Genomic DNA, 23147 nt, shown 5'->3' on the forward strand with positions numbered 1-23147 from the left:
ATATATATATATATATATATATATATATATATATATATATATATATATATATATAGCGTGACGAGGAACCACAACAACAGTGTGAAAATAGGCTTGCGGCTGATAGAGAAAACAAGAAAAGAAAGCGAACCGAGGAATCACAAGAACAGCAAGAAAACAGGCTTGCGGCTGATAGAGAAGGTAAGAACAGAAAGCGTGCCGAGGAATCACAAGAGCAACGTGAAAACAGGCTTGCGGCTTCAAGAGATAATGCCAGATTAGGAATGTTCAATTTCCGTCAACGAAGACGTGTCGAGGAACTACCAGAGCAACGCGAAACCAGACTTGCTGCTAAAAGAGAAAGTGAAAAAAGAAGGCGTGCCGAGGAATCACAAGAGCAACGTGAAAACAGGCTTGCGGCTTCAAAAGATAATGCCAAAAGAAAGCGTGCCGAGGGATCAGAGCAACCTGAAAATTATCGCCTGGCATTCAGGTACAGCCCAGTCGATGATTATAGCTTGAGTAGATGTGTTCAAATCGGGACTATGTCTAAAAGTTGTCCCTATTGCAAGGCCTTGAAATTCAATGGTGAAACAATGGGAATGTGTTGCGCCTCAGGAAAAGTTAAACTTCCTCTATTGGCTGCACCACCAGAGCCATTGAAGACTTTCCTTACTGGAACTACGTCAGAATCTAAGCGTTTTTTGTCACAAATCAGAAAATATAACTCATGTTTCCAAATGACGTCGTTTGGAGCCCAAATCGAAAATCCAGATCAATTTATGTCTACTTTCAAAGTAAAAGGGCAAATTTATCATAGAGCAGGGTCCCTTCTACCATTCTCAGGCAAGAATCATAAATTTTTACAATTGTACTTCATCAGTGATAGAAATTCTGAATTGAATGCACGTTGCGAAATTTCTCCCAACCTTGAAAGGACAATCGTTTCCCAATTGCTACATCTTTTCCACGAAAATAATAATTTAGTGCGTCTGTTCAAAACAGCCATCGATTTGATGCCTACTGATACGCATAAAATTTTTATTTCCGCTGACAAAACGCCTCCTGGCCAACATGTGCGTTGATACAATGCTCCAACTATCGACGAAGTGGCAATCGTTATGGTCGGTGATCAGTTTTTACCTCGAGATATTATTCTTCATAAGCGAAACGCTCAGTTGTTAAGAATTGCTGAAACTCATCGATGCTACGATGCCCTACAATATCCTATCATTTTTTGGGATGGAGCCGACGGCTATCACTTTAATATTAAATTGATGAATCCAGCCACTAACAAAGAACTGAATAAGAAATGCAGTGCAATGCATTATTATCCCTATAGACTAATGATTCGGCAGGAAGTATCCAACACAATTACTGGCAATGATGATTACCCATAATATAGAAAAAGATCTACTGAAGATGGCGGTAAAACAGCAATAATAAAGAAGCGTAACGGTACCACCATCGAAGTAGATAACCAGTGGGTTGTTCCATATTCCCAATTATTATCAAAACCTTTAATGCACGCATAAACGTTGAATACTGTAACTCCGTAAAGGCAATCAAATACATATGTAAATACGTCAACAAAGGCAGTGACATGGCAGTTTTTGGCTTGCAGCCCGAAATCAAAGATATCGACGAAATCGTACAATATCAGGCTGGAAGATACATAAGCAGTAATGAAGCTGTTTGGCGAATTCTTTCATTTCCGATATATGAACGTAGTCCAGCTGTTGTTCACTTAGCGGTACATTTACAGAATGGTCAACGTGTTTATTTCTCGGAAACCAACGTGCAACAAAGAGCCCTGAATCCACCGGATACAAAGTTAACCGCTTTCTTTTCGCTTTGCAAAAATGATTCTTTTGCAAAAAAAACTGCTGTATACTGAAGTGCCTTCGTATTACACGTGGAATACTAAAAATAAAGTATTTGAACGTCGAAAACAGGGTAAGTCAGTCGACGGCCAACCTATCATCTTCAAAGATACCACGATAGGAAGACTCTACACCGTTCACCCCAATCAACATCAATGCTTCTTTCTACGCCTGCTTTTGGTGAATGTGCCCGGTCCGACATCCTTTGAGTATTTGAGAACTGTAAACGGTACTATACATGACACTTACCGTAGTGCATGCCAAGCTCTGAATTTATTGGAGAATGACCAACACTGGGATAACTGCATCAATGACGCATGCGAAACGTCAACCCCAAGTCAAATTCGTGCATTGTTTGGCATCATTTTAACAACTTGCTCTCCATCAGCTCCTACAGAGTTATGGGAAAAATATAAGTAAAAAATGTCCGAAGATATACTCCATCGAAAACAGTTAGAGACGTCAGATATGACTTTCGATTTTACATCAGAAATTTATAACTGCACTTTAGCTATTATAGAAGATTTGTGCGTACGTATGGCAAACAAACCTCTTCAGGATTTGGGAATGCCTTCAACTAACCGTACCGCTGCTGTTTCGACATGTGTAGAATTGGATCGTGGACAAAGTTACAGTACGAGTGATCTATTGTCGGATGTACAAAATAACATTTCCAAGTTAACGTCGGAACAAAAAGACATTTATGATACGATAATGCATTGTGTCGATAACAACGTTGGAGAAATTTTCTTTTTGGATACGCCACGAGGTACTGGTAAAACGTTTGTGATAAAACTGATTCTGGCATCAATTCAATCAAAAAATGATATAGCATTGGCAAATGCGTCGTCCGGAATAGCCGCAACATTGCTGCCTGGTGGAAGAATTGCTCATTCCGCTTTGAAATTGCCTCTGAATTTGCATTCTACAGAAACTCCCACGTGCAATATTTCCAAATCATCTGGGATGGGTAAAATATTGCAGCAATGCAAACTTATTATTTGGGATGAGTGCACAAAGGCACACAAAAAATCGCTCGAGGCTCTGGATCAATGCTTGAAAGATTAGCGAGGGAAGTCGAAACCCTTTGGCAGCACGTTAATATTGCTTGCGGGAGATTTCAGGCAAACATTACCTATAATACCTAGATCAACTCCTGCAGACGAAATGAATGCTTGCCTGAAAAATTCTAATTTATGGGCACACGTAAAAACATTAAAATTAACTACAAATATGCGTGTCCGATTGCATAACGATGACTCTGGTCAAACATTTTCATATCAATTGCTCGCAATGGGAAACGGAAAGCTCCCAGTAGACTCAATTTCAGGACGTATACAACTACCTGCTGATTTCTGTAATTTACTGACGTCCAAAAATGAATTGATTGAAAAAGTATTTCCGAATATTCTAAGAAATTATAAAAATAATAAATGGCTAAGTGAAAGAGCGATTCTCGCACCCAAAAATATAGACGTCCTTTAAATCAACAATATTGTTTTGACCAAGATTCGAGACCAGGCAGTCCTTTACAAGTCAGTCGACACAGTTTTGGAACCAAATGAAGCGGTTAATTATCCATCTGAATTTTTAAATTCCGTGGATCTTTCAGGGTTTCCACCACACGTGCTAAAACTAAAAATAGGCGTACCAATGATACTTTTAAGAAATATCAACCCACCAAAGCTTTGCAATGGCACGCGACTTGCCGTAGAAAAAACAATGGAAAACCTAATAGAGGCCACAATCTTGACAGGGCCTTTTGAGGGTGAGGCTGTTCCTATTCCTCGCATTCCTATTATTCCAACGGATCTGCCTTTTCAATTTAAAAGATTGCAATTCCCAATTCGATTAGCATTTGCAATCACCATTAACAAAGCTCAAGGTCAATCATTAGAAAAATGTGGTATAGATCTTAATACTGATTGTTTTTCCCATGGCCAATTGTACGTTGCATGTTCGAGGGTCGGTAAACCTGACAATCTATTTATATGCAGCGACAATTGGACAACGAAGAATGTTGTATATTCGCAAGTTTTACGCAGTTAATTTGTATTGTATCTTTCTATCTATATAAAAACGAGTTGTGTGTATGCATGTTTGTTTGTTTGTAAAAAGAGCGTTTGCATATGACGTCATTATTAGTACATACGGCTTGGTATATGCACCGACAATGGGAAAGTCAAGAATGTTGTATATTCGCAATTTTTACGTAGTTTGAAACACATATATAAATCTATCTATATTCACAGGTGGGACACAGGGACACAACTACAATGGCGCGTAACTAATATGGCACGTAACGACTTACGCGCGCGGGGGGGGCTTGGGGGGCGCGAAGCGCCCCACCAACTAGGTGATAAACCAACTAGGTAATAAAAACATGAGAATACAGAAGTTCGTTACGTAAGCTAATTTGTAAGTTATGTATATCTTTTACCAATAAAGACATTCGTAAAAAATTGGAAGTTCTAGTTGCCTTTTCAAGTAATCAAAAATCGGAGGGCAACTAGGCCTCCCCCCCCCCCGCTCTTTTTTTCTCAAAATCATTCGATCAAAACTATGAGAAAACCATTTACCCAAAAAGATAAATATGCAAATTTCGTTTTAGTTATTCATCTGCGGAGAGCCAAAATCTAAACATGCATTGATTCAAAAACGTTCAGAAATTAAATAATAAAAATAAGTTTTTTTAAAGGAAAGTAAGGAGCGACATTAAAACTTAAAACGAACAGAAATTACTTCGTATGTGAAAGGGGCTATTTCCTCATCAACGCCCCGCTCTTTACGCTAAAGTTTTTTACTGTTTTAAAAAGTAGAGTTAAGAGAAACAGTCAAACCTTAGTGTAAAGAGCGGGGCGTTGATGAGGAAGTAGCGCCTTTCATATACGAAGTAATTTCTGTTCATTTAAGTTTTAATGTTGCTCCTTACTTTCCGTTAAAAAACTTGTTTTTTTTTATTTAATAGCCAACAAAGATGATTTACTTGGGGGCTGCTGCCTGCATGGCTGATTTGCCTTCCTGCACCAACAATTTCCAAGTGCATTTGTTTGGCCTGCTATAGTACATCACTTGCTCTCTAAAGAGTTCCACAAACAAATACGAAACTGGAGCTCATGTTTTGCTTTAGCTTCATTCAACGCAAGCGATGATTGAACCCAAAATAGTCGGAACATTTTCAGCTTCATAATAGGTGGACAAATTTATCGCAAAAACAATTTAGCATCACATCCATCACAGACCCCTGGAGGTGATTTTGAACCATATTCATATGGACAAATGTGCCTTTTAGACCCCAATGGAAATGTTAAAAAACACCTTTCACACCTTTTAAATTATTAGGTCAGTCGTAACCTAACAGATCTCTAGGAAGAAATATTGTTAGACATAAACAGCTTTACTAAAAGTTACATGAAAATGTAATATATAATATATATATATATATATATATATATATATATATATATATATATATATATATATATATATATATATATATATATATATATATTATATATATATATATATATATATATATATATATATATACTAGCTGTTGGGGTGGCGCTTCGCGCCACCCCAACACCTAGTTGGTGGGGGCGCTTCGCGCCCCCCCCAAGCCCCCCCGCGCGCGTAAGTCGTTACGCGCCATAATAGTTACGCGCCATTGTAGTTGTGTCCCTATGTCCCACCTGTGAATATAGATATATATATATATATATATATATATATATATATATATATATATATATATATATATATATATATATATATATATATATATATATATATATATATATATATATATATATATATATATATATATATATGGTTTTAACTACGTAAAACTTGCGAATATACAACATTCTTTGCTGTCCCATTGTCTTTGCATATAAATAGATTGTCAGGTTTACCGACTCTTGAACATGCAACATATAATGGTCCATGGGAAAACAATCTGTATTCAGATCTATACCTCATGATTCTAATGATTGCCCTTGAGCTTTGTTGATGGTGATTGCTAATCGACCATTCCCTGTCCCGGTGTCCCGGTCGTCATTTACATCCCCCTGTTTCCCCCGGTGTCCCCGTTGTAGTTGTGTCCCTGTGTCCCGGTCGTCATTTATATTCCCTGTGTCCCGGTCGTCATTTGTATCCCGGTGTCCCGGTCTGTATATACATTCGTTTTTTAGTTTTGTTTTTCTCCTTTATTTTTTTCCTTTTTTTTTCTTTTTTAGCTTATTTAGATTTTTAGATTTTTTAGTTTTTTTATTAGTTTTTAGTTTTTTTTTCTTTTTAGTTTTTTTGTCCCGGTCGTCATTTATATCCCCTTGTTTCCCCCGGTGTCCCCGTTGTAGTTGTGTCCCTGTGTCCCGGTCGTCATTTATATTCCCTGTGTCCCGGTCGTCATTTGTATCCCGGTGTACCGGTCTGTATATACATTCGTTTTTTAGTTTTGTTTTTCTCCTTTATTTTTTTCCTTTTTTTTTCTTTTTTAGTTTATTTAGATTTTTTAGTTTTTTTATTAGTTTTTAGTTTTTTTTTCTTTTTAGTTTTTTTGTAGTTTTTACCTTCTTTTTAGTTTTGTTAATTTTTTTTTTTACTTATGTCCTGGTCGTCATTTATACTCCCTGTGTCCCGGTGCTTTGTTGATTGCTAATCGAACATTCCTTTTGTCCTGGTCGCTTTCTCTTTGAGTGTCGTCATTTATTTTTTTCTTTTTTAGTTCTTTTAGTTTTTACCTTTTTTAGTTTTTTTTAGTTTTTTAGATGAAATTTTTTTTTAGTTTTTTCCTTTTTTTCTTTTTAGTTTTTTATTGGTTTTTACCTTTATGTTAGCTTATTTTTCAGTTTTTTCCTTTTTTTTATTTTTTTTTTATTTTTTATTTTTTTTAGTTTTTTACCTTTTTTTAGTTTTTTTAGTTTTTTTAGTTTTTTAGCTTTTTTACTTTTTTTTATTAGTTTTTAGTTTTTTTGTAGTTTTTGCCTTTTTTTAGTTTTTTCAGTTTTTTTTTTAGTTTTTTATTGGTTTTTACCATTATTTTAGCTTATTTTTCAGTTTTTTCCTTTTTTTTAGTTTTTAGTTTTTTTAGTTTTTTACCTTTTTTAGTTTTTTTAGTTTTTTTAGTTTTTTAGCTTTTTTATTTTTTTTATTAGTTTTTAGTTTTTTTGTAGTTTTTGCCTTTTTTTTAGTTTTTTTAGTTTTTTAGCTTTTTTATTAGTTTTTAGTTTTTTTTGTAGTTTTTGCCTTTTTTTAGTTTTTTTAGTTTTTTAGCTTTTTTATTTTTTTTATTAGTTTTTAGTTTTTTTTGTAGTTTTTGCCTTTTTTTAGTTTTTTCAGTTTTGACGTCACCTGATCCAGTTTTTTCAGGTGACGTCACCTGATCCACGATCCACAGATCCACAGACAACTTATTTTTATATATATAGATAGTTTTTTTTTTTACTTATGTCCTGGTCGTCATTTATACTCCCTGTGTCCCGGTGCTTTGTTGATTGCTAATCGAACATTCCTTTTGTCCTGGTCGCTTTCTCTTTGAGTTTCGTCATTTATTTTTTTCTTTTTTAGTTCTTTTAGTTTTTACCTTTTTTAGTTTTTTTTTAGTTTTTTAGATGAAAATTTTTTTTAGTTTTTTCCTTTTTTTCTTTTTAGTTTTTTATTGGTTTTTACCTTTATTTTAGCTTATTTTTTAGTTTTTTCCTTTTTTTTAGTTTTTTTTTATTTTTTATTTTTTTTAGTTTTGTACCTTTTTTTAGTTTTTTTAGTTTTTTTAGTTTTTTAGCTTTTTTACTTTTTTTATTAGTTTTTAGTTTTTTTGTAGTTTTTTATTGGTTTTTACCTTTATTTTAGCTTATTTTTCAGTTTTTTCCTTTTTTTTTAGTTTTTTTTAGTTTTTAGTTTTTTTAGTTTTTTACCTTTTTTTAGTTTTTTTAGTTTTTTAGCTTTTTTATTTTTTTTATTAGTTTTTAGTTTTTTTGTAGTTTTTGCCTTTTTTTTAGTTTTTTTAGTTTTTTAGCTTTTTTATTAGTTTTTAGTTTTTTTTTGTAGTTTTTGCCTTTTTTTAGTTTTTTTAGTTTTTTAGCTTTTTTATTTTTTTTATTAGTTTTTAGTTTTTTTTTGTAGTTTTTGCCTTTTTTTAGTTTTTTCAGTTTTGACGTCACCTGATCCAGTTTTTTCAGGTGACGTCACCTGATCCATCCACAGACAGACAGACAACTTATTTTTATATATATAGATAGATAGATATATATATATATATATATATATATATATATATATATATATATATATATATATATATATATATATATATATATATATAAAAATAAGTTGTCTGTGTGTGGATCTGTGGATGGATCAGGTGACGTCATGTTTCGGCTGACGTCATGAAATTAGTTGCCATCATTTTTGCTTTGAAGGTGACGTCATTCAAGTTATATAAGACATATGTTCGCCGTCATGTTTCGGCTGACGTCATGAAATTAGTTGCCATCATTTTTGCTTTGAAGGCGTGACGTCATTCAAGTTATATAAGACGTATGTTCGCGTAGAATTCTATTAATGCTTAAGTTTATAATGACTGATGAAGATGCTCAAAGAGTCTATGCCAAAAAACTTGCTGCTGATAGAGAAAGTCAGAAAAGAAAGCGTGCCGAGGAACTACCAGAGTAACGCGAAAGCAGACTTGCTGCTAAAAGAGAAAGTGAAAAAAGAAGGCGTACCGAGGAACTACTAGAGCAACGCAGAAGCAGACTTGCTGCTAAAAGAGAAAGTGAAAAAAGAAGGCGTGCCGAGGAATCAAAAGACCAGCAGGGAAACAGGCTTGAGGCTGATAGAGAAAGAAAGAACAGAAAGCATGCCGAGGAACTACCAGAGCAACGCAGAAGCAGACTTGCTGCTAAAAGAGAAAGTGAAAAAAGAAGGCGTGCCGAGGAACTACTAGAGCAACGCAGAAGCAGACTTGCTGCTAAAAGAGAAAGTGAAAAAAGAAGGCTGGCTGCACCACCAGAGCCATTGAAGACTTTCCTTACTGGAACTACGTCAGAATCTAAGCGTTTTTTGTCAAAAATCAGACAATACAACTCATGTTTCCAAATGACGTCGTTTGGAGCTCAAATCGAAAATCCAGATCAATTTATGTCTACTTTCAAAGTAAAAGGGCAAATTTATCATAAAGCAGGGTCCCTTCTACCATTCTCAGGCGAGAATCATAAATTTTTACAATTGTACTTCATCAGTGATAGAAATTCTGAATTGAATGCACGTTGCGAAATGTCTCCCAACGTTGAAAGGTCAATCGTTTCCCAATTGCAACATCTTTTCCACGAAAATAATAAGTTAGTGCGTCTGTTCAAAACAGCCATCGATTTGATGCCTACTGATACTCATAAAATTGTTATTTCCGCTGACAAAACGCCTCATGGCAAACATGTGCGTAGATACAATGCTCCGACTATCGACGAAGTGGCAATCATTATGGTCGGTGATCAGTTTTTACCTCGAGATATTATTCTACATAAGCGAAACACTCAGTTGTTAAGAATTGCTGAAACTCATCGATGCTACGATGCCCTACAATATCCTATCATTTTTTGGGATGGAGCCGACGGCTATCACTTTAATATTAAATTGATGAATCCAGCCACTAACAAAGTAATGAATAAGAAATGCAGTGCAATGCATTATTATTCCTATAGACTAATGATTCGGCAGGATGAAGAAAATTATATTTTAAAATGCCGTGAATTGTTTCACCAATTTATGGTTGATATGAATGCTAAAATTGAATCAGAACGTTTGCTATATATCCGCCTGAATCAGACCAAGCTCCGCTCTGAACAATACATTCATTTGCGAGATGCAGTTATAAATGACGGTAATACCACAAACGTTGGAAGATTAACAATTTTACCTTCGTCATATGTTGGCAGTCCCCGTCATATGCATGAAAATGCTCAAGATGCTATTGCGTATATTCGTCTCTATGGTCGTCCAGATTTATTTATTACATTTACATGTAATCAATCTTGGGACGAGATACTGCAGCTTTTACTTCAAGGCCAATCGGCGGTTCATAGGCATGACATTACGGCACGTGTCTTCCGGCAAAAGTTGAAATCACTGATAAACTACCTTGTAAAACATGAAGTGTTTGGGTCAGTGCGATGCTGGATGTACTCAGTGCAATGGCAAAAACGAGGTTTGCCACACGCACATATACTAATCTGGCTACATAAAAAAATTACTTCAAACGAAATTGATGATGTGATTTCCGCTGAAATACCTGATAAAAATGTCGATAAGGGGTTACATGATATTATTGTAAAAAATATGATACATGGACCTTGCGGTGCACTGAACGAAAATTCACCATGCATGGCCAAAGGAAGGTGCACAAAGCAATATCCTCGACTTTTAGTACCCAAAACAATTACTGGCAATGATGGTTACCCACAATATAGAAGAAGATCTACTGAAGATGGCGGTAAAACAGCAATAATAAAGAAGCGTAACGGTACCACCATCGAAGTAGATAACCAGTGGGTTGTTCCATATTCCCCTTTATTATCAAAAACATTTAATGCACACATAAACGTTGAATATTGTAACTCCGTAAAGGCAATCAAATACATATGTAAATACGTCAACAAAGGCAGTGACATGGCAGTTTTTGGCTTGCAGTCCGAAATCAAAGATTTCGATGAAATCGTAGAATATCAGGCTGGAAGATACATAAGCAGTAATGAAGCTGTTTGGCGAATTCTTTCATTTCCGATACATGAACGTAGTCCAGCTTTTGTTCACTTAGCGGTACATTTACAGAATGGTCAACGTGTTTATTTCACGGAAACCAACGTGCAACAAAGAGTCCTGAATCCACCGGATACAACATTAACAGCTTTTTTTCGCTTTGCAAAAATGATTCTTTTGCGAAAAAACTGCTGTATACTGAAGTGCCTTCGTATTACACGTGGAATACTAAAAATAAAGTATTTGAACGTCGAAAACAGGGTAAGTCAGTCGACGGCCAACCTACCATCTTCAAAGATACCACGATAGGAAGACTCTACACCGTTCACCCCAATCAACATGAATGCTTCTTTCTACGCCTGCTTTTGGTGAATGTACCCGGTCCGACATCCTTTGAGTATTTGAGGACTGTAAATGGTACTATACATGACACTTACCGTAGTGCATGCCAAGCTCTGAATTTATTGGAGAATGACCAACACTGGGATAACTGCATCAATGACGCGTGCGAAACGTCAACCCCAAGTCAAATTCGTGCATTGTTTGGCATCATTTTAACAACTTGCTCTCCATCAGCTCCTACAGATTTATGGGAAAAATATAAGTCAAAAATGTCCGAAGATATACTTCATCGAAAACAGTTAGAGACGTCAGACATGACTTTTGATTTTACACCAGAAATTTATAACTACACTTTAGTTGTTATAGAAGATTTTTGCATAAGTATGGCAAACAAACCTCTTCAGGGTTTGGGAATGCCTTCACCTAACCGTATCGCTGCTGTTTCGACATGTGTAGAATTGGATCGTGAACAAAGTTACAGTACGAGTGATCTATTGTCGTATGTACAAAATAACATTTCCAAGTTAACGTCGGAACAAAAAGACATTTATGATACGATAATACATTGTGTCGATAACAACGTTGGAGAAATTTTCTTTTTGGATGCGCCAGGAGGTACTGGTAAAACGTTTGTGATAAAACTGATTCTGGCATCAATTCGATCTAAAAATGATATAGCGTTGGCAATTGCGTCGTCCGGAATAGCCGCAACATTGCTGCCTGGTGGAAGAACTGCTCATTCCGCTTTGAAATTGCCTCTGAACTTGCATTCTACAGAAACTCCCACGTGCAATATTTCCAAATCATCTGGGATGGGTAAAGTATTGCAGCAATGCAAACTTATTATTTGGGATGAGTGCACAATGGCACACAAAAAATCGCTCGAGGCTCTGGATCAATGCTTGAAAGATTTGCGAGGGAAGTCGAAACCCTTTGGCAGCACCTTAATATTGCTTGCGGGAGATTTCAGGCAAACATTACCTATAATACCTAGATCAACTCCTGCAGACGAAATGAATGCTTGCCTGAAAAATTCTAATTTATGGGCACACGTAAAAACATTAAAATTAACTACAAATATGCGTGTCCGATTGCAAAACGATGACTCTGGTCAAACATTTTCAGATCAATTGCTCGCAATGGGAAACGGAAAGCTCCCAGTAGACTCAATTTCAGGACGTATACAACTACCTGCTGATTTCTGTAATTTAGTGACGTCCAAAAATGAATTGATTGAAAAAGTATTTCCGAATATTCTAAAAAATTATAAAAATAATAAATGGCTAAGTGAAAGAGTGATTCTCGCACCCAAAAATATAGACGTCCACGAAATCAACAATATTGTTTTGACCAAGATTCAAGACCAGGCAGTCCTTTACAAGTCAGTCGACACAGTTTTGGAACCAAATGAAGCGGTTAATTATCCATCTGAATTTTTAAATTCCATAGATCTTTCAGGGTTTCCACCACATGAGCTACAACTAAAAATAGGCGCACCAATAATATTGTTACGTAGCATAAACCCACCAAAGCTTTGCAATGGCACTCGACTTGCCGTAAAAAAAACAATGGAAAACCTAATAGAGGCCACAATCCTGACAGGGCCTTTTGAGGGCGAGGCTGTTCTTATTCCCTGCATTCCCATGATTCCAACAGATCTGCCTTTTCAATTTAAAAGATTGCAATTCCCAATTCGATTAGCATTTGCAATCACCATTAACAAAGCTCAAGGTCAATCATTAGAAAAATGTGGTATTGATCTTAATACTGATTGTTTTTCCCATGGACAATTGTACGTTGCATGTTCGAGGGTCGGTAAACCTGACAATCTATTTATATGCAGCGAGAATTGGACAGCGAAGAATGTTGTATATTCGCAAGTTTTACGCAGTTAATTTGTATTTCGGAACCAAATGAAGCGGTTAATTATCCATCTGAATTTTTAAATTCCATAGATCCTTCAGGGTGTCCACCACACCTGCTACAACTAAAAATAGGCGTACCAATAATACTTTTAAGAAATATCAACCCACCAAAGCTTTGCAATGGCACGCGACTTGCCGTAAAAAAAAAAACAATGGAAAACCTAATAGATGCCACAATCGTGACAGGGCCTTATGAGGGTGAGGCTGTTCTTATTCCTCGCATTCCCATGATTCCAACGGATCTGCTTTTTCAATTTAAAATATTGCAATTCCCAATTCGATTAGCATTTGCAACCACCATCAACAAAGCTCAAGGGCAATCACTAGAAAAATGCGGTATAGATCTTAATACAGATTGCTTTACCAATGTACAATTGTATGTTGCATCTTTGAGGGTCGGTAAACCTGACAATCTATTTATACGCACAGACAATGGGACAGCGAAGACTGTTGTATATTCACAAGTTTTACGTAGTTAATTTGTATTGTATCTATCTATCTATCTATCTATATAAAAACGAGTTGTGTGTATGCATGTTTGTTTGTTTGTAAAAAGAGCGTTTGCATATGACGTCATTATTAGTACATACGGCTTTGTATATGGACAGACAATGGGAAAGCCAAGAATGTTGTATATTCGCAATTTTTACGTAGTTTGAAACACATATATAAATCTATCTATATTCACAGGTGGGACACAGGGACACAACTACAATGGCGCGTAACTAATATGGCGCGTAACTAATATGGCGCGTAACGATTTACGCGCGCGGGGGGGGCGAAGCGCCCCCACCAACTAGGTGTTGGGGTGGCGCGAAGCGCCACCCCAACAGCTAGTATATATATATATATATATATATATATATATATATATATATATATATATATATATATATATATATATATATATATATATATATATATATATATATATATATGTAATCCCTTACTCCGTCAATCCACTGAGTCAGAAGTTTTTCATCTGTTGAAATGATATAACACGGATAAGAAAGATGGTAACAATTCGCGCAAAAATGAACATCTTGTGTTGTAGCCCCCTTCTCAGACAAAAAAGAATTGTTAATATATACGGAAACTACGATACCTAAAAAGCATAAAACCTATACCCTCTGAAAAGTCGTTTAATTCTCATTAAAGGCTTGCATTTAATCATCTATTATGAAAAGTGATTATTTCCATTTTCCCTTCCTATGTGTTATTTGGCAATTATTTTTGTTTATATACTTTTTTAATTTTTAGGTTGATGCCGACCGTTTATCTGGACTGTGTTTTATTAGTGGTAGCTCTACCACAAGAACTGTACTGCTGATTATACCAATGATGGTTACTTTAATTATCGTTGAGACCTTCCATTTGCTAGGTAGGTAATGTTAGATTCATACGTTTTTAATGGTACTATTTCTCCATCATTTTTTCTGACGCAAAATAGTTCATGTATAACGGATGCAGCAAAAGCCCTATGTAGTTCATGTGGAATTGTACTGATGGATTTTTTTTTTTAAGGGAAAACCCGAAAGTTAAAAGTATTAGCATACTTTGTACTACCCTACTAATAAAGTCTGGATTTCAGCAAAATTTTGTCTTTCTAACGCAAAAGATTAGCTTTACATTGCTATGCAAAAGGACCAATGTAGGTTTTTTTCTGACGCAAAATAATTTGCGCACAACGAATGCAGACTAAAAAAAGGTAAAGTTTGTTCACCAGAAATCACTGTGATTTATGTTAACTCAGGAAACGCAGGCGGCAACAATAGAAACATGGGGTTGAGCAGAAGGCAAAAATATTAGGTTCACACTGCTTTAATAATAATAATAATAATAATAATTTATTTCTTACCCACTTACAAAAAGGGAAAAAGTGGAGTACAAGGAGAAAAATAAAGAACTACAAAGAACACAAAAACAAATAACAAATAACTTTGTAAAAATCTATGCATGGAATTTGAGTTATATTTAAACTTTAGTTCTGAAAGAAGGCGAATATTCCTTCGCATAATGAAAATTGCTTCGTCGAGCCACAAAAAGGCCTGCAAAAAGCGTGACGAAGCAAAATTGCTTCGTCACGCTTCGACTTAAAGTTGAAAGAAAAATCATCTAGCGAGGTGATATTTTTAAGAAAAAAGAGAATTGATGTGGAAAAATTAATTATCAGGCATTGGATTATATCTTGTACTGCATGATATATGCTGGAAAGAATACAAGGACCTGGCAATCATAGAAAATCCACGGAAGGAGGTGGCAAAAACACAATATGAATCAGGTAAAAATGTGTTTGGTATTTGTTCAATCTTTGAAATGAGTTGCATAGCTCTTAATAAATAAAGGGGAAAAAATATCACAAACTGTTTGCTGAAAATCCCTGTTCCCTTGTTCTATATTAGTATCTGATGTAGGCTTACATTTGGGCAATAGAATGTCCGTAATGTAATACAGATCCAAAAATTATCGCCGTTGGGGTAAATTGTCGGGTGATTTTCGTTTTCCCCCGCTAACTATTTTTTTTTCACAAGCCATCTCTTTTCACGCTCTGTCAGAACTTAGCATAACACGAGGCAGTTCTCATATAATAGATGCATGCAGCAAAATGTGGAGTTGTTCACATGAGGTCGATATAGTAATAATCCATCTAAAAGTAATTTGTCAATCTTTAGAAATTTGTGCTTCATTACGTTTTCATTTTTTCTTCTTTTTTTCTTTGACAAAATAGAACTCGAGTCGGGAAGTTGGTTAAACGGTCGAAATAGGCCTATACGTTTCCAGTATACTAGGTATGCCATTTTCAAAAACTTTATAGTGGCTCAGAACTGTGCCCGCTATTTTGATTCGTCGGGCTTGGAAAGGAGGGGGGGGGGTCAACTTTGGCAATGTTAATTTCCTGTGTTGGACCCGTGTTGAATGTAATTTACCCCTTTTTAGATTCTCAAAATTGAATTTTTGGAAATTCGAAATCAAAACACCAAATCCTGGATTCCTTTTTTTTATGAAATATTAAATCTTTATTAAATTTGTGATTTTTTTGTGCATATAGATTTTTCAAACCCAAAACGCTTTAGACTGCTACAACCGTTAAAATGGTAAACTTAAATATGGGCTACGTAGAAAGCAAAAATAATAGCTTTACATGCCTCAACAAAAGAATCCTTACATGAATTTTGAGTTTTTGGTTTCGTCTATCACCTCACGTACAACTAGTGCAGCAACTACGTAAAATTTTTCAGGTGAAGCCAGACCGCTACACACATCCCTACGGTGCATTGCTCTACAGGGATTTTTTTTCACGTTTTACGGGGTTTTTTTTCTGGTACAAAACAGTTTGCGCATAATGGATGGATGCAGCAAAAATGTAGTAGAGTCTAATGCATTCCTTAAAAAGGAAAACCAAACCACCAAAAATAGAAACATCGCATTGTGTAAAATAAATGATATAATATATTGAGTTTATACAGTGAGATATGTCAAATCAAAACTAAACTCTTTACATTACTCAGTATGTATTTTTTAGTTTGCAAGCTTTACGAAGTTTCCTTGTGTAATAAACTATTTTCTGGAATGACCGCAAGGCAAATATAAACGTGACGCGTTGCCTTTTTTTTTAGGCTTCATAAATTTTCGACATATTTATAGCCATTCCTCTGGAAGTGAAAGTCGAAAGCTTACTTGGTTCATAAGTCGAACTGCCACACAGGCCGTTTTCTACTTTTTAATTGGCGTTGCTGCTTTCTCTTTGCAGCTGTATGAGCTTTTGATGGAAAGTCATTGGAGAAGAGCACTTAGAGAATACATCATGTAAGTCAAAATCCAAGTTATCAGATTTCGTTGATAGAAAGTTTTACTGAAAGAAAGCTAATTTAAATTTTCGTTTTATAGAAACTTGTGTCCCTTTTTTCACCTGTACGTTTTTAATGTTTCAATGTGAGATGACAATTTTTCTGTCATTCGATAGTGGAGATTCAGCTTTATTCATTGGAGATTTACATTTTTGAAATTTGCTTTTTATTTTTATTTTTTATTTTTTTACAAAAAAATGTACTTATTGTTCACATGAAACAAAGAAAATTTTACAAGTTTCTAAGCAATTTTATATGATTCTCTAAGAAAAGGTCTAAGCAATATTATTGTTCTGGCTCAGTGAATAGAGGAATCCATCGATATAATTATCTTGTCTTTTCGATGCAAGTTATAGCTGTGGTTTGTCGCAAAATCCCATGTTTCACATGAAACATAGCTGTGGTTTGTCGCAAAATCCCATGTTTCACATGAAACATAAACTTAAAGCCGTCACATAGGTAATTGAATTTTTGTATTTATTTAGTGAAAAAAAAACAAGAAATATATAAATACTTCACAAAATCCACAGTATTTTACATACAAAAACAACAAAATTCTTCAGCTTAGTCTCCCCGTAAGGCTCTATGGCCAAGAAAAAACAGGGAGAAACAAAACGAAAATTTTAACGAATATATTCATCGAACATTTTTTATAATACACTCACATCACCAACCCAAACAATCCCACTTCTCAAATATATAGTCGAAAATGCAGTGACAAAGCAGCAGTCTGACCCGACTTTCTTCACAGACTTCATCAACCAGTGTAAGTCGAATAGTCTACAAGTGAATGAACAGAAATCAAAAGTTTTACGATTTAATCCACTCAAGCGAGATATCACTATCCCAGATGCTCTGTTTCCAATTGTTTCCTCTGCTACAATCCTAGGCGTAACATTTACAAGTGACTGCTCGTTTAAGCTGCATGTAGACAATATTGTGCACAAGGGTCACTATTCAATCCAGAGTTTGACAAGTATGCGTAACTTAGGCTTCTCTGATCGTCAGCTCCTGCTGGCGTATACAACCTACATCAGGCCTTTCCTCGAGTATTGCTGTCCCGTTTGGGGTCCCCAAACTCAGAACATAGCTTACATGGCAGATGAACTAGAACATGTCAAAAAACGCGCTACTAGAATAATACTTGGACCCAGTTTCAGCAGCTACGAAAGTGCCCTTGAGCTCTTAAATTTGCCCACCTTATTCAACCGAAGACATGAGCTAATAATGAAATTTGGGAAATCACTATTAACAAACGAGAAGCACCGATCCATACTTCCACCATCCGCATCAATCAGCTGACATACTAGGCATTACAACAGACTAGAACCAGTCAAGTGCCGTACGAACAGATTCGTAAACTCCTTTGTACCATATTTCGTAAGAGCATTTAACAAGTGTTAATTGTAATTTTGTGTTTGTAAAAGTAGCGTAATTTAGCGTTCATTTTTGTGTGCTACGATAGCTATTTAAATAAACGAACACGAATACGAATCCCTCCATGAGAAAAAAAAACAAGCTAGACAGGGGAGTCGTATATGACTCCATCTACACAAATAAACAGCAGACCCAATCCGGAAACATCAATTCTTCGGAATCCCGGGGAAAACTTAATCATTAGCAAGAAATTTTCAAACATACTTTTTAAAGTTCCAAACAAGAAGCAGCCCCGTGCAGACCCGGGTAAAGTGTTTCAAATCATGTTACAATTTATAAGCTATCAGAGGGCTAAAGTCAGACTGTGTTGACGGAATATAAGGTATTTTTAAGTTATTGGAAGTGCGGAAATAGTAAGCCGATTGCTCAAAAATAAAATATATATTTCTACATAGGACAGCTGGCCATGTGACCTCAAGAAATTTAAAGAAGCGCAAAACAAAATAAAGAGATGTCAAGTCAAGCAAGGGCAAATTAGTGGACGGTTAGTGTTCTGTATAAGATCCTTGCTTTATCATATAGTTTTGGAAGTGACTTCAGAGACGTGGGAAAAGCTGAAATCCAAATAATAGAAGAGTATGGAACATAAGGTTGAACTAGGATGTAGAATAGGATTCTAAGAATTAACCCTAGAAAACTGTATTTCAGTTTTTGAGGATGTCGAGGTTTCTGGAGACTTTCATTTTAATGAGGTCGTTATGGTGCTTGAAGGAAAGATACTCATCAGGCAAGATGCCTAGGAATCGAAGCATTGATTCTTAGGTCTATGAAGGGAACCTCTCTATCCGTGCATTTCATTTAAACCAGAGCAAGCCCTTGAAACTCTTGAGAAAATAAGAAAGCATGACTTTCCAACATTTAAGGCAAGATAATTAACATCGAACCACTGACTAAACCTTTCCAAAAGAGCAATCATGTTTGAACCTTGATCAGACTCAGTTCCACCAGCTGTGCCAAGAGTACTGTCATCGGCAAAAACAATAAGTAATAAGCAAAAGCAATAAGAGAAGGTCAAACTCTAATCACAAGTAGTGACACTTGCAGGTTGACAAAGACGGCAGCAAGTGGTAGGTCTTAGATTTTTATCCGCATTTATGAGGTCATTAACATTAATTAAAAAGGATATCGGCCCAGTCATAGATCCTTGTGGAACCCAAAACTCTATTTCAGACGGGCTGGAAAAGAGTGGATCAACCGAAATGACTCGACCAGATAAATATGATAAAAACCAAGAATAAGTACTTTTCTAGCATTCTAATATGGATAGTTTCCAAAGGAGAATCTTGTGTGTTATTGAATCAAATGCTTCTCCTACATCGAGATAAAGAGCTGCTGGTATCAGACCAGAGTCAAGAAATATATGTAAATAATTCAAGAGATTCGCACATGCATGCTCAGTTGAGTGCTTTGCCCTAAAATCAAACTGAGCATCATGAAAAAAATCTGTAGAATTAAGAAAATTAAAAAGTCGAGAAAGTATAGGTTTTTTAAAAATTTCACTAAACACTGATAAGAGAGATAAAGGGCGATAACTAGAAGGGTCATTCCGTGAACCACCTTTAAAAAGAATAATAAAACGGGCACGCTTTAAAGCACTTGGAAAGACACCATCTTCAAAAGAAATATTGACAAGTCTCTTAAGAGCAGAAACGATGACAAGAAGAATGAACTTGACAATCTTGGTAGAAATACGGTCTGGGCCAAAAGACGAAGAACCCTTAAAACTGATTGTTCTGATTATTTCAACTTTAGAGATAGGCTCCAAAGCCATTGATTTAAGACAAGGTGGTCCAAGATAAGACATCAAATCATTTAGAGAAGAAAGACTTACTGAAGAGGCTGTAGTTTTCCCGATATGCGCAAAGTAATAAGTAAGGGTATCTTGAACTTTAGCTCACCCTCTACGATTCAAAGCCATCAATCAAAGCACTTGAAGGGACAGAAGGGGGCCAAGACGACGGCCTGATAACAAAATTGATTACTTGCCATGTTTTCCTAATGTCTTTACCGCAAGGAGAGAATTTACTTTAGTATAATGATGATCTGGACCTCCGGCAAAGCGAATTATAAACTTTATAATCTTTAAAAAGTTGAAGTCAAGAATCGCGCGAAGATGGCTGAGAGGATCGGTCCAAAGATTATTTTCTTCCGCCAGCTTTTAATGAGTCCAGAAGTCATCCAAGGATTAAGCGGGATCTCTTCGATCCCGGATACAACTAGGACGTATCACATATGTCCAAGATAATTTCTTTGGAGCTGGTGCCTCCTAGCTAAGGAGTCAGGAAAATCATACACGGGAAAAAATAGGTAAATTGTCTGAGATATTACTGATCGATACAGAATTTTGGACCAAATTCAATGATGAAAAAGCATTATATCAGGCAAAGAAGCAGTAGTATCAGTTATGCAAGTAGGAATACAGTGCTGAAGGTAACGTGGCCCAAGCAAGCGTAGCTGAGTGAAAATCTAAGGAAGAAGATGACCTCTGGTCACACAAAATAATATTGAAGTCACCATAATTACAAGTTCACATGAATGCTATTGGATTTCTCCCAAAATATCATCAAGAATCCGAAGGAAAGAGGGAACAGATCCACTAGGAGACCGGTATATTGCACCAATAATCAGAGTTTTAGTTTGGGTTTTATTCTCAATGAACATGGATTCGAAAATCCCTCTTGACGAGTCACGTCTTACAGAGTACGGAAGTTATTCCGAAACATAAACAGTATGGCCACCTTTAACCATCCTACTACGATTCCATCTTATACCCAGGGAGATGCAATAGATATTCAGTTTTCGAATAGAGGAAAGTCTCACAAAGACCAATAAAATTGGGGTGGCCAATACGTACTATTCGACTCAACTCATCAAATGAAGAACAAATACCTTGAACATTGAGCTGAAGCAGAGAAAAACTACAACTTCGTTTGGAAACTCCATCTAAATCCGAAATATATTTACTAGCAGCTGAAAGATTGGGATTGGATGGAATTTTCTTATACTAACCTACTGAATTATTTATCAATTAAGAGCATCAAGTGGATTATTTTGAAGTTGAAGCATTCCCCCAAATACAGGATGTCACCGGAGCTAGAGTCGGACAAATTCAAATTACCTTCAAACTAGGATCCATGACGTACCACTGACTCCCCTACTCGGAATAGCCCCATTTTTTAAACAGATAAAGCTAATTGCATGGTAAACCTGACCTTTGTTGCTCCGGAGCCATCACTGGTGCATAGGGCGTCGACAAAACCTCTCCATTCGTCTCGAAGCGATGCTGCAGTGGTGACATCTTCCTATTCAGGTAATAACGAGGTCTCAGCCGTCCTCAGATCTCGGTCAAAAGTTTCGTGTTCTTCTGTCACTTGGTATCCAATCATAGGCTGTCCGAGGAACTCGGCCTTCTTACCTGCAGAGTACATGCCCTAACCATGTCCACTTCTTCTTCCTAATAAGATCATGCGTTACTCTCCGACTGTGGCTCTTGGTTCACAGTTGCTGTATTGCCTTAGGAGACATGGCCACCAGAGGTCCAGTTTGATTGAAAAGTTTCATATTAGGGTTAATAAATACCCTTTTCAACAGATGAATGTCTGCCCTTGAACTATAATTTCTCTGTTCAGTAATTAAAAGCACAGACCCAAGGTACTATTATTTTTAAGCGGCTCAAGCATTTGTTGCAATAATGCTTTCTCTTTCAAGTTAAAAAAAAAACAATGGTTCATCAAATCTCAATACTGACTCAAAGGATGCAGTATCAAACTGACTGCTCTATTTTAAGAGCTCTTATGCATAGAGAAAGAATTGTACATGCTCATATGTGGCTAGATTGCCAACCAGCCACAGTTAATTTTTCCTTGTCAGATACTTCTAAATGCGGCTGGAAAAAAACTCTACTTGTAATCGAATGATATAAAGGAAAGAATTGTTACTATAAGCTTCTTCGCCTAATTAGCATCACTTTTTTTTTAACACGAATTTTCTCCTTCTTTTAGATGTCGGACAATTCATGAAGATGAAAATATCTGCCCCTTCCCCGATCGACTCTCCCCATCTTTAATTGTATTCAGGCATTGGTTATTTTTTGCTACCACAATTTTGGCATCGTCTTGTGCTTGGACAACTGCTTCTTTGAATATTTGGAGGCAGTTCTATAATAGGTAAGATTGATGACATAATGCATGTCCGAATATAGTAATTCGGCTGTAGACCATGGCAAGGGAGTGAAAGAGCAGAATTATCACTACATGATGTACCGGCTGGAAGATAGATAATTGTGTTGCCATACTTATTATGTATATACTTATTATATACATATCTCAGTTTTTCATAAGTTATAACGCCTTAAATATTTAATAGTCTTTAGGTAATGCTACTAAATAGAAAACCCATATTTCACTCAGAAATGATTGAAGATTACTTGCAGTAAAAGACGCATCTCAAATAGTAGTTCTATACTTTTAACTGTTTTTGAAAATCCTTATGAATACTCATCAATGGATTATTCTTTACTATATAGCCCAACACTGCGTGTGGTGGGAGCCAGTGTATGTGGTTGAGCTATCTCAAAAGTGGTGAGAGGAAAAAAGGCTGGAGGACCCCTACTATGACGTGCTCTTGTTTTTTCCAATACATTCTTGCAATTTTCATATAAATTCTATGTATATGCATAAATCCTATATCATATAAATACTATTTTGTGACTCCTCCCGATATTCTTTTTAAACGACATATGACTTTTCTATACGAAATATCTGTCCCCCCCCTTCACTCCCTTCCACGACTTTACGCGCACAAGTTGCCTCTAGAAAATTCATAACTGTTGGCAATTAGTATTTGTTTAAATTCGTCTGCCGTACCAAATTATAAATGAAGACTATGGTGCAACTTTATTCTCTATGATTCATTTGAATGTGATATTACGTCATTTATACAGTTTCAATAAAAAGAGGGTATTTTTAGGACGATTAAGGCCT

At 35.9% G+C, this 23147-nt stretch overlaps 1 protein-coding gene across 1 annotated transcript in view; it reads left to right on the forward strand.

Annotated features, from left to right (window-relative positions):
- Window positions 1–23147, forward strand: part of LOC136038749 (protein smoothened-like) — a gene marked incomplete in the record, with an annotated part of 120216 nt that overhangs the window by 71035 nt on the left and 26034 nt on the right. Inside the window, 3 exon segments of the mRNA XM_065722106.1 lie at window positions 14141–14261; window positions 16498–16687; window positions 22167–22331. Of these exon segments, the coding sequence (XP_065578178.1) occupies window positions 14141–14261; window positions 16498–16687; window positions 22167–22331 (476 nt within the window).

Source organism: Artemia franciscana, chromosome 18 (assembly GCF_032884065.1).
Source record: "Artemia franciscana chromosome 18, ASM3288406v1, whole genome shotgun sequence".
Lineage (NCBI taxonomy): Eukaryota > Metazoa > Arthropoda > Branchiopoda > Anostraca > Artemiidae > Artemia > Artemia franciscana.